We start from the raw sequence: 12,973 nt of genomic DNA, 5'->3' as shown, positions 1-12,973 counted from the left end.
AATGAACACTCTTTTATCAAGATTTAATCTCAATTGGAAGTCTTGATAAATTGTGAAACTTTATGATGTTTAAATGGAACCTCAATATTAAGGTGATGATGCATGTTCGCCTTACAAATTCCTTACAAATTTGATTTTCAAATTTATGAAATGTGATATAAATCATACTTTTCAAAAATATAAAATCAAGAACATATCCTCCGATATATTAATCAAGTCTGCTGTAAGACTTGTCTTGCTTTGGATACTTTTAGAAGGTAGCCACTGCCAGACTACTGTACAGTATATCCCCAAGGCAAACATTCACACTGAAAATGAGCTTTAATGTTTCTTTGTAACTCATAAATAAATTGTACAGTATACCTACTGCATAGACATAAAACTGCATTAATTACAGTCCAGTTTTTACATTGGCCAAATAACATATTAGGGTTTCAGCACAATTAATACAAATGGTGCAACACTGGCAGAATATAACAAACTCAAATGATTACCTACTGTAGGAGAAGAGACAGAATTCTCCAGGGTAAATGGTGTCACTGAACTTTATTTTAGCACTAACATAAGTACTTGAGAAACAGGAACTAAGACTTGGTATGGATTTACAAAATAATCTGTGCTTTCTGTAAGAATACCTGTTTTATTTCTTTCATCCTAATTTTTGCATGTAAATGTTTAGAAAAATAATGTATACAGACTCAAGATCACTGTTTAAAATAGGTTTGAAGTCATTTTGATTAATTGATCGTTCATGACTGACAATAATACACTTAAGTAACTTCGTTGCATTAGCACTATATTACCAAATAAGGAACAGATTTGATTGAGAACATATGATTTAACCTGTTGATTGTCAAGCCTGATGAAAATCAAGAATGAAAAACGCAAAGAAATTATTATGCCCGTCTTATCAGGACGATGTATTTCTGTCATTGGTACAGTATGATGGACTAAACGTACAATTTCATTTGCTGTCTGAGGTGTTCACAATCCGCATTTTCTTCATGACAAGATGTTACAGCCAAACATAATCATAGCTCTGAAGAGTAAAAATATCCTGCTTCCATGTACTGCTCTTTTAGGACTCTAGGTCTCTGTACTGCATAGACATGACACTTGGACAAAAGCACGGACAAAAGTTGGACCCAGGGTTCAACTTACAGTACCTATTTTAACTGCATCAGGCCAGAGGGGGGATGCATTTCATTCATGGTCATGGACTGTACTTACATAATAAGAAAGGAGTGTACTGCTGGACAAACACCCCTGTGGAGGAAGCAAGGACTGATACTCCTTAGAGCACAAGGAATTATTTTTTCATCTGCTAACATCATGTGTAAATGAAGTACAGTATAATGGCAATCTCGCAGCAAACAGTGTAAGTAAGCAGAAGTTTCTCTTTATTACTTAGAACTTTCAAAACTTTTTTCCCATATTTTTAACTTTACATATGCCCATATGAACAGAGAAATTGTGTGAGCTGCTCTTCATCAATACAAATTTCAACATGTTTTTGTGTGTGTAAAATACTTCAGTTGTGGGATTTTTCGGACAAAAATGTCAGATCCTATATATTTATATACAAGTGTGGCCATTTTACAATTTGAGTTTCAAGACACACATGGAACTAAAAAAATGAAAAAACAAAAACTGAAACATTAAAAATGCAGAACAATAACAAAAGAAGTGTAAATATACAAATATAACTCAGTCATTCTCCCATATACAAGACTTCAAAGTGACACATTTTACAGGCTAAACTTGAATTTCCATTAATCAGTGCAATAGATTGCAAACGTTTACAATAATATAAAAAAAACCATTCTAGTGTATTTATACAGGCGGGTGAGCTTAAGTGCAACTTAAGCTAAAGTGAAATGATTGTGGGACTGATACTTTTCAGGTAACTGAAATCCTGTCAGCACCTTTAAAACAGCTTAACAATGAAGGAAAAATCAGAAGGATCTGGTTTGAATGATCTCAGGTTAGAAATGTTTTATTTTGGACCTTTGTACAATGCATCTCTAATAAAACTAGTTTATCAGCAAAACTCTAATTAAAAAAGAAGACTTAAAAATGTTTTTTTATGAACTTAACATTTGATTTGCAGTGGAATAAACTTGTTCATAGATGTAAAATACAATCTTTAAAACATACCATGGAGCATGAAAGTTTGGGAAGTTGTCTGAGCACACTTAGGGTAGATGAATCTTAACTCAAGCACTCATGGAACAGTCCTTCCTCGTGCTTATTTACTGTACAGAGTAACAGTTGTGTGCATCATAGTTAATATTGAGCTCTGCCATGCATATCATTACCTACTCTTTCACATTATTGCTCTTTTAAATTTCCTTAAGCCAGGACACAAAGACACCTGTATTGTAGTAAAGATTTAGAGTCTAATGAGATAAGCAGAAATATATGCACACTTACAGTACATGTACTATACATATACATGTGGATTAATCCAGCAATGAATGAAAACAACTGGATCTTTACTTACTCAAAAGAAGCAGAAAACACAGCCTATCATTATTTCTACATACTACTCATCACAATTTATAGGACAATGAGCCATAGACCCCATAAGTTGATTTCACATGCAGATCATTGCAGTGCTGTTTTAAGATGTCCACTTAAATCTTATGAAACTAGTGGTCAGATTCTTTCTGATTTTGGTAGTTCTTTGTTTCCTACAGAACCTAACATTTCAATACCTTATCCTATGAATTATAGCAATGCATATCCATAATTATGACTGATTCAGTATTCCCAAAATAAGGTTAAGTCAGAATAGTAGGCCTTTTATATTGCTGAATATGAATATTCTGTCAAAACCAGCTGGTTTGCTGTGATTAACTGATAATTCATTCAATCACAAAATTACAGTAAGTAGTAAGGTCTGTACTGGGATCAGCTGGAAGGTCTGTTGTTTTGAGTAGGCCATCCCTGTTTCAACATCAATGTTGCATCATCTCAGGAGATCCAAGACTGGAAATGGTTCTCTGTTCACTGTTACATATCATCTAACAAACCTACTCCACAGTGGCCTGACCAATGAACAGAACTGTCAAGTTCAGTATCTATGCACACTTGGTCATTAAAGTTATGGGAAGTAGAGGAAAGTGGAATGGGCTGAATCTATTTTCAGAGTCATGAGAAGAAAAGAATAGGACTTTCAAACTACAGAGACTTTCAAGTTTGGTAATGAAATCATTCACAAAAAAAGTGTATTAAACTTTTTTTTCCCTTTACTATCAAGTTCTGTGGGAGCAAAGATAAATATGGTGAAGAATTCTGGATTAGCCTATTCCTTGTGATTATTATAATGTATAATGTCATTTTAATTCAAAATATTTAACACAGTGTTAAACAGTTGGATAGGAAGACATCTGTAAATGTACAAAAAGCCTTACTCAGCAAGAGAAAAATGACAGAATAGCTTGAAAACCATGCTTCAGAAACAGGGCATTTCATTCCTACACAAATAAATCCAAAATCTTCTAGTGGTTCATTTTATGTTCTTTCAACTAGTTAATTAAAAAGCTGTGATAATTTATATTGAGAGGTAGTAACACAGGATGCTTATACATGAGATTCAAGTTAATACATTTAATTTGTCTTTTATCGTAGGTCTCTGAAAAATATTGCCTCTATTTCTGAATTTTGGTTCTGAGCCGTCTTTTACAAATATTGGTAGAATGAACAACAGAACGAGTACAGGAGAAAAGAAAAAATTAAATACACAACAGAATCTTGAAAAAGTGTGACCTTTTCACACACTTTCCACTGCAAAGACTCCACTGACCTACACGTAGAATTAAATCTGAGCCCATTCTGTAAAAACTATGATAATGTTGTTATTCTCACGGTTTAAGTGCAACAAAGAACATACTTCCCTAATACTTTTTGCCTTTTAACTTTCAGAGGTTCTGTAAAAATATGTTTATCTGCTCAAACAGAAATGTTTGTGGTAAAAAAAAATGTCCTCTGGTATAACACTAATCAATATATCAAAAAGTGTTTATTACATTTTAATATATCTAATCCAAATATAAGTGTTCCTCAAAACTAAACAGAGCTTACAAGACAACTTCCAATCAAATCGAATTAGAACCATTTTGCATCTTTCTATTTACAGTAGGATGATAAGCACAAAGTATAAATCTCTAATATTCTGATATAAGATTAATATTAATCGAGGTCATACATGAAAAGGGGGGTTTGCTCATACCTGTGCATAGACAGCACTGTAGATTGCCTAGGGTCTTCCCATGCCATCTCAACTACATTATATAATATGACTAATATTTTTTAACTTTGACACAGTTTGGCAATGCCCTGGCACTGCCGTGGCAATGAGCTGGTATGGAATGGCCCAATTGCAAAGTAACAGTAGACAGTGAGACCTGGATTCTGCCAAGGTAGCACCCATATTTGAGAAAAACTCCCAACTACGATCTTACTGTAGGTTCAAGTTTTCTCACTTCATTTCCTGATTGTAATAATATGTGTGAATGAATATCTGAGGGACAATACCACAACACAAGACTGTTAAAGTCACTGTGCACCCTTTGAAGTTTTCTACCATGGCAATTTTTGTCTCTCCAAATATGACATTTGAATCTATATTACTCATGCTTAAAAATGCAGAATGTATTAAAGGGCATGATTTTCATCAAAAAATAAGTGAAAGTACTTAAATGCGATTAACATTTCAGACACCTATGCAACAGTTTAAGTGACTTTTTTCTAAATGTAGTAAATATTATTTTCTAGATACTATGAGACAGACAGCACCATTTTTATATTATCCAATGTAATTATTTAATATTAATTGAATTTGGTTGACTTTATGTCCTTCTGGTGCAGTGTTTTTATTTCTGTCTTTTGTTAAGGAATTATTCTATTTAAAATATGAGGTAAGATAAAGACTGAGCTACAGTATTTCCAAAAAAAACACAAGTAACTTATTCAGCAACCAAGAAAAAAATTAAACAATTACAGAGCTATGGCAGCCATCGTTTTCTCTTCTCTCTCTCAATTACATGAGGTATTTTTTACAAATATTCCAGTATTACTCCTGTAATCTAGCCCAATACCCACATCCATGACCATTTTCCATGTATGGTATGAAGAAACCTCTTCAGCCTAAATGGCGATGACTCGATCCATTCATTTGGAATAACTAAAATGAGTCCGATTGTGCGCTGTATGAAATACCACATAGAAACATTCATAACAATCCATTTGCTGCACTTTAGCAAAACTGATTACCAAATTAATAATTATTTAAAAGTGATACTTTGAATCTTTCTGGTCTTTTTCTAGCATATTACCTGGTACCAAAATAAAACTAATTTCAAAGGTATGATCAAGCAAAATAGAGCAGGTTACTTCTCCTTCTATCCAAACATTCAGGTACTGTATATTTAGGGTTTATGATATGTACAGTTCTTTAGAGTAAAAACCTTATTTTATTATATTCTTTAAAACCATAATAATAAACTAGGACATACGGGTTTATCATCATCAGATATGACACTACTAGGGCATGCATTGGAATGCCTCTGTAAACAATTGAAAATAGCATAATACCTTTGTGAATTAAAAAAATGGTTTTCATATTTCACATTTAACTCTACACACAACACCCATATGGAGAAGGTAATATTTTAAGTATACACTTACACTTTACATTAAGCATGTAATTACTTAAGTACTTGTGTACTTACATATAATTACAATGTTACCATACATAGTTTTATTATAAATAATGTATCATTTTGGTGGCATATGCAAGCATACTACTGTCATGATTATTTTATATTAAACTACAGATTATGAGCTAAAGTTGCTCATACTGGTAAAATAGTATGACTTTGTAACCATGTGAAATACCATTGTAATTATGAATAAGTACATATACATTTACTAAGTAATTACTATGTAAATACTCTGCAGCTAGAGACAGAATGTAAAGTGTTACCCACATGCCTTTGTGCCAGTAGTATGCAGCAGCATCCAATAGTGACTAAACCAGCATCAGCTGCTATTCAACGAACTGAGCTAACAAACACAGCTGTTGGCTCTCTTAAAACACTATTATTTTCTATTGCTACATTTTACAAACACAGCCAATGTTGTATAAAAACGTGAATCCAACAGATGGTCTGAGCTATAGAAGAATGAATGCCGTGTAGTGAACTGACTCAAATGGCCATCATCACTGAGACTCATGAAGGTGAAGAACATTGGAGCTGTTCTCCAGGTATAAGATGCACTGGATCCTTACGCATCTCTCAAACTGGCTGCCACCCCAATGATCACAAATCTACACAAAGTGAAGGTGAGCTCAAGCAAATTAAACTCAAGGACAGAGAAAGCACTGGATCTGCAATTGTACTGGGCTTTTCCCCAACCTTCCTAATGTTAAGTAACACTTCCCAGCCCCCTGCTCCAACAACAATATGTGAATCATCTATGCGGTACCTCTTCTTATTACCACAAAGCCAAATGGAAAATTCAAATACACTCTAATTTTACAACAAGCATACTTGCTGAAACATCTATGGCCTAATTCATTTAATTGTTGAACATAATTTTAGGATACAATTCCTTTTTGTAGTTGTTTCAATAAACAAGATGAGGTGACTCTATGCCAGATATTGCAGCACGATACAAGATCTGCTGGTTTGATTTGTTTGTAGTTAAAATCCGCTTCACACGAGGTCTTGCTGAAAGCCAATTTCAAAGGAAGGGTGGTGGTTGACGTGCTGTTCCTGAACACTACTGGGTTTAAGCATGAAAAAACCAAAGGCATGTCGTTACCTAACAGAATGTCCTCATTGGCCTCTTCAAAAACAAGAGGCTGTGGTTATGACTTTTCTGTGTCCAAAGCCATAAAAAAGAACACAAATGACACACTGTACAAGTGCATTTTGTCCACTTGCTCAAACACAAGTCCCTTGGTGTGCAGGCGGGGGCTGTTTCCGATTCTTTAATCCCAAACTCTTCTCCTTGCATTCCATGGCCTTCTGCTGCGAAGTGTCTATGAGGGCACTGGCGATGGCGATACCTTAAGGGAAAAAAAAACAGCAGAAACAAGTGATTAAGTTCAAAAACAAAGACAATGGCAGTGGCCCTATACCATGTGTCTGAAAAATGAGTGGGATGATTTTAAAAAGGTTAAAGGTCAGTATATATCCCACTTGATTCGATAGATTATACATCATTCTCCTCTTCCGGTGTGGTTATCACTTCTCTAAAGAAGTTTGCAGATTTCTATAGTGTCGATTTTCTTATACTTCTGTGTGCAGCTGTATACAGCAATGAAATAGAACAGATCCAACTTCTGTTACAGAGTGTAGTAAAATCATGTTGTAACAAAACCATGTTCTCCTTTGTGCTATCTTTGGAAAACTTAACATTTTCACTTGATTCATATGATATATTATTCAGACGCAAAACTGGGGGTTCAAAAAATTAAACTGCATTTTTAATAAAGATTTAGGCAAATGATTGCTCTTCGTTATGAACTGTGCCTGTGCTGTTCAATTATATTATTTTTTTTAAAGGATTCTGAAGAGCCATTCTTGGGAAAAGAGCAGGAACACTAAAAGTCAAAGTTTAATGTCATAAAATTAATTACTTGTATTTTAAATGAACATTTCATGTTAAAAATAACTGCTTCCAGTAAAATTGTTTAGCCTATCCTTCCCTTTCATGTATAACATTGACATTTGATGAATAACATTTCAACATCAAGGTTATAGTTTACTTTTATTTTCAAATTAAACAGGGTAACATTATACCCTTGTGTACGCAACAATCTTCAATGACTAAAGATCACTTTCTTGTACTTCATTGTGTGGCTTTAACAATATCATTAGCCTTCCCTTCTTATTTTAAAGAGCAGAAATTCAGAGAAGTCATGCTACTTGACAATTTTGGATGTCATACTGAAAGAGAGCTAGCCTCCAGTCTCCTGGCAACACTGTTATAGGATGAATACATTTTAATGGTAAGTGTTCTTAAAGCCACAAGGTCAGAAGGTCTTATAACTCATAAATTAGTGAACTGAAACAATTATTCTATTAAAGAACTTACAAAAACTGCTTGACCATGGCCTTTGAAAACCTATATCTGAAAAACAATGCTGTAAGATAATATTACTGGAATAAAAACAAGAATAAGCTATTTTAGTTAAGAATAAACTAAAAACTAAAAATATATTACCATTCAAAAAGAAGTTGAGCATATACACATGTGTACATTGCATACACTGATATATAGTCTAAACATTTTTCTCATTTGTTTTATTGACTCATAAGAATATCCAGTTAAATACCTAAAGGTTTTGCAATGTGTATCAAGATATAATCAGATTTCAATTTCTTGTGTACATATCCATCTCGTATGAAAAGGGTACTGCAGTGTCAGAGATGCTGAACCAAATCTGTACGAGTAGCATATTTGCTGTCTGTCCGGCTAATGCAAGTACATTAATACACATTGAAACCAATTCTTATTCGTATGGAAAACCTATTGTATGTTTTGTTATCAAGCAATGCTTATTTATTCCCTGAAACTGCTGAAAAAGAAAGAGGTGCTGGTAACATTAGGTACTGACACAATGCTAAAAGCTTTGGAACCTGTTCCTGCTGTGTTAAAATTGAGGCTGCTTGAACGGTTCCTTCAGCGGTGTGAGGCTTTTAGCAGTAATTACAATGCAAGGCATATGTGTGAAAAAAGTGAAAATGGGAAAGCTGTTTTCTTCTTTTTCTTCTTAAAATGCCCACATAGTTGTGTGGTTCTTAGCCCCAACGGAGTGATGTCTTCAACAGTGTAAATGTCCTTGAAGGTCAGGGTGGAATCTAATTCTTTAACCCTTTCATTTTTAATCACAAACGTCTGACCTCAATACAGAAACCAAAGCCACAATATCTGAGCTCTAAGACTCGGTAATGACTTCAGGTTGCTTGAGGGAAAAGACTATCAAGATGGATGGTTTATGAATTCTCTTCTGGAATTCAGTTCTTTATAGGTGACCTCTAGACATTACATGTGTCTTTAAGGTTTGTAATCCCATGTCCCAGGATTTCTTCTAATAGCTTTCATCTTCTAAAGGAATTTCTTGCTTTATGATCCATGATGTCTACTGTTTGTCATATACAGTATATAAAAACCATGGGGTGGATGCAATCTACTGTACCAATTCACAAAAAAACTATGATCCATATTGGAAAAGGACAAGATCAGGAGGGAACATGGCAAAGTCAATGCAGTTGATTCCCAACCATTCAAAAAGTGTTCGATTCATCTTTTTCCAACCTCTTTAAAATTAAAACTGTCCTTTCAAAGTTAAATCAGCTTGACTGGATGCAATTCATGCTCCTTGCTATAAGACTCACACACACGGTGCACAAAGGTTTCTGTCAGACGTAGCGTAGCGTACCGAAGCGTGTTAGCATGCTGTTTGAGTTCTATTAAAACCGGGTCACCCCAGAAGATCATTTTTCAAACCGTCACACAAATCATCTTATGAAATACACTTATTGTGTTCTCCAGGCCCAGTACAGTTCCTTGTTATCAAAGCAATACAATTAACTGGAGGAACAATTCATTATTTCAGACTGCAGGTCTAAAGGAATTTCATTTACCGTGTCAAGATGATGCACAGATGCTCTAGGCAAGCCGAATTTACATCAGAGAAACATTTTAGATTAAAAAAGTAAGGCACTAGAAATATTTCTGGCCAGGTGTACCTCTGTGCAGCTTTGTGGGGTGGGGGGGCATGTCTTTGTGATTCTAAGCAGTTGAATACTATTCTACAGCTGTATGTACAGCATGCATTTGCTCCACCAGATAATAAAAGCATGTTATACATAGGTCAAGGAGATTTAACCATCCTAGTGGTGTGGAAATCATAATTTGATTGATCAAAAATATTTTCTGGTTTAATCCAATTCTGTGTAGCACAGATGGTTTTATTTAATAATCAAATAAGGATGCACGGGATTTAAATGGGAATAGTCTGTGGCCATATTAGTCTGTGGCTATATTAGCTAGCAGACAGCATTAGATATTACAGGCTATAATCAGATCTTGAGTCAGATTTGTTGGTTAGATACTTAACCACAACAAAGTAGGACAGTCACTAATGATAATCTATTGCTGGCTCAGTTTTTGTAACTACAGCTAGCTAATGAGGAGGGTTGGTACACAGCACAGGACAGGAAAACATTCAATAGAACAAAAATCAAAATAACTCTGCCAGTGCCTGTCTCAAAACACAGCATACTGTACACAGTGCATAAGGAAGCCTCATAACAAAATGTTTAGCACAGTAAGTACAGCAATCGACCTCTATTCTTTGAATATACACAAACTGCATAGTTATTGTTGGATTGTTAACAAATACCTTAGAAATTAAGACTACACTGTTGCTTATTGTTTGCTAGTTGTAGTTGTTTTATAAGAAAGCTTTGGATAAACCGTATCACTCTCAGAGATGGTATTTGTAGGAGCATACAATTTTTCTCTTCTCTCAGCAGTTTGTTTGCAAAAAACTGTTTTTTTTTAACAAAGACATTCAGGAAGGATTCCCCCCCAAAAAGTGTTATTTTGGCAAATTCCCAGAAATCAATGATTTTGAGGCTTAACTGTTTTGCACAACTGGTTTGCACAACATAGAGGACAGTGAGATCCTAGAGCTTTCTGGAGTAGAAAGGAATAGGAGCACAGAAAGAAATATTGTAATATAGAAATATAGTAACGGGTGTGTGCACACTACAGAAGACCTGAAATTAAAGGGGAACTGCAGTCTCAGTTTCTCAAACCGGTTATTAAATCTCGGTTACAAAATTAATTCATTGATGTAATAGAACAAATGTGCAAATTTTGAATTAAGCACAAAATCGTGAACTTTGTGAAAGTACTCTAAGTCACCAGGTTGTCGCAAACTTCCATTCTCATTCCCACGGATTGCAATGTGATGAGGCCCTTCCTGCTCACTAGTCATGGTAATGACTAATGTAATGCGATGCACAAGCAAATTAAGTACAGGTTGTGCACAGTTAACACGTAGTATTTGCTGGCAAACTGTCTTGAAGTCAAGTGCAATATTTCTATTGGATTAAAAGAGATGTACTGTATTCACAAGCCTACTCGTTTACAATGTAATAAGGCCGCTTCATGTCACCGGAAATTTTGTTACCTGGTTCTGAATCAGAATATGGCACTGTGCATACCTGGACAGTTTTGTGATAGAAATTGGAGGTCTTACTGTGTACCTTTAAATTGGTGGTTTGAAATGTACTTATCAGTTCTGATTCTGTCTAACCCTAAAATATAAAAATCACATTGCAGTTCCCCTTTAAGTTTTCAAATACTGTACATTCCAATGTATTTCAAATCTTATCCGAAGAGACATACAATTGCACCCATTTATACTGTTGGATATTTTACTGGGACAATTATGGGTGAATTACTTTGCTCAAGGCTAAAACACCAGTGTCTCACCTGGAATTTAAAACCACAACCTTACAAATACTGAACACAAAGTTGATTGTTGATTGCTCATACCTAAATGATAAAGTGCCAAGGCACCATGGTGTACACTCCTTCCAAAAAGAGAAAGATGGTGAAAGTGGGAGATTTGATTGTGAGAGGCAGACAAAGTGTAAGATGCATTAGTGACAAGGAAACCCTTTCTGGTTCTTGTCTGCCTGGTGCTCATGTACCATATCTTCCAGAAGTCCACATCCAGAAATTATCCAATTGTCATGTTCCCTATTGCAGCCAAAAGGCAGGACTTGCAGAACAATGGGTCTTGTTTTCTCTGACATACTACCCCTACTGCTGTTACATAGGCAGAAATTAAAATATTTAACAAATGATTGAAATCCTGGTTTAGAAAAAAAAAAAGTTTAGATTTATGATTAAGATTTATGAGGCACTTGGCTTTGTATTAGAAAAGATGGGACCTGCACAAGTAGAACTGTGAGGGATCAAATGCATAGGACAGTTGCATACAGTATGTAATGTTATTGGGAACTATTTAAACCATGGGCAACAAGAGAAGACAACTCAAATATGACCCTGAGTAAAAGTAACCTCAGTCAGTCAGGTTGGTAAAGAAGAATGTAAACTGGAAAACTTAAAAATCAGCTGATGAAAGGAACAGCCAATCATTACTAATCAAACTCTAGAGCAAAACATCAAGAGGTATAGGAAATTGGAACACAGAGTAGAAATGGTGAGTTTGGAATAGGTGATATGCTGAATAACTGTGGTCCTGCCAAACTCATAAAAAAACAAAACAAGAAAGTGCTTAATTTGATCTTTTTAAGCACCTAAGAGAAATAGGTTGGAGCAAATTATAAATCAGAAGAACATGCATGGCTACACTTTAGAAAAGTAGATACTGTACTAGAGACACTAGAAAAATTCACAGCAAAGGTAACAAATCATATTGTAGAAACGCTGGACTAAATGGTCTGATAGATCACTAAAAAGAAATATAAAGCAAAGGAATGGGGTTTTACAATATCATTCACCTTCATTAAAAAAAAACTTCACATGACTTTTGCCGAGTTAACTCGTAATTTACATAAAGAACAGAGGGTTGTGGATGTGTTTGCTTGCTAATTCAGCTGGCAGGGTAGAAGACTTATGGTTGTCATAAAATGCCAGCCCCTCTGAAACACTTTGCATTTGTTCAGCACTTTCACTAACAGCTCATCCCAACCTTGCTTGTACTACAAATTCAGATGCAAAAGCACTTAACTACCTCATTTACATATCACCACTGACTTTTACTTTGAACAGCCTACCAAGCAAAAGCGGCATAAAGAAAAACTTACAATTTTTTAAAAGTCTATACGAGCTACTATGATGAAAACAAGATCAAACATCTTTTTTTTAATGTATGATGATTTTCCACAAAGACAGGGTAACCACAAATCAGTTA

The 12,973-nt window shown here is 34.9% G+C and overlaps 1 protein-coding gene across 1 annotated transcript in view; it reads right to left on the bottom strand.

The window, feature by feature from the left end:
* Positions 1-893: 893 nt before the first annotated feature.
* atrnl1b (attractin-like 1b) overlaps positions 894-12,973 on the bottom strand; it is a 422,410-nt gene continuing 410,330 nt past the window's right edge. Inside the window, exon 29 of the mRNA XM_006630935.3 lies at positions 894-7,078. Within this exon, the coding sequence (XP_006630998.1) occupies positions 6,954-7,078 (125 nt within the window). The 3' untranslated portion in view covers positions 894-6,953. The remainder of the gene's footprint in view (positions 7,079-12,973) is intronic.

Source organism: Lepisosteus oculatus, chromosome 4, assembly GCF_040954835.1.
Source record: "Lepisosteus oculatus isolate fLepOcu1 chromosome 4, fLepOcu1.hap2, whole genome shotgun sequence".
NCBI lineage: Eukaryota > Metazoa > Chordata > Actinopteri > Semionotiformes > Lepisosteidae > Lepisosteus > Lepisosteus oculatus.
This window is presented reverse-complemented; position numbering and strand designations above follow the sequence as displayed.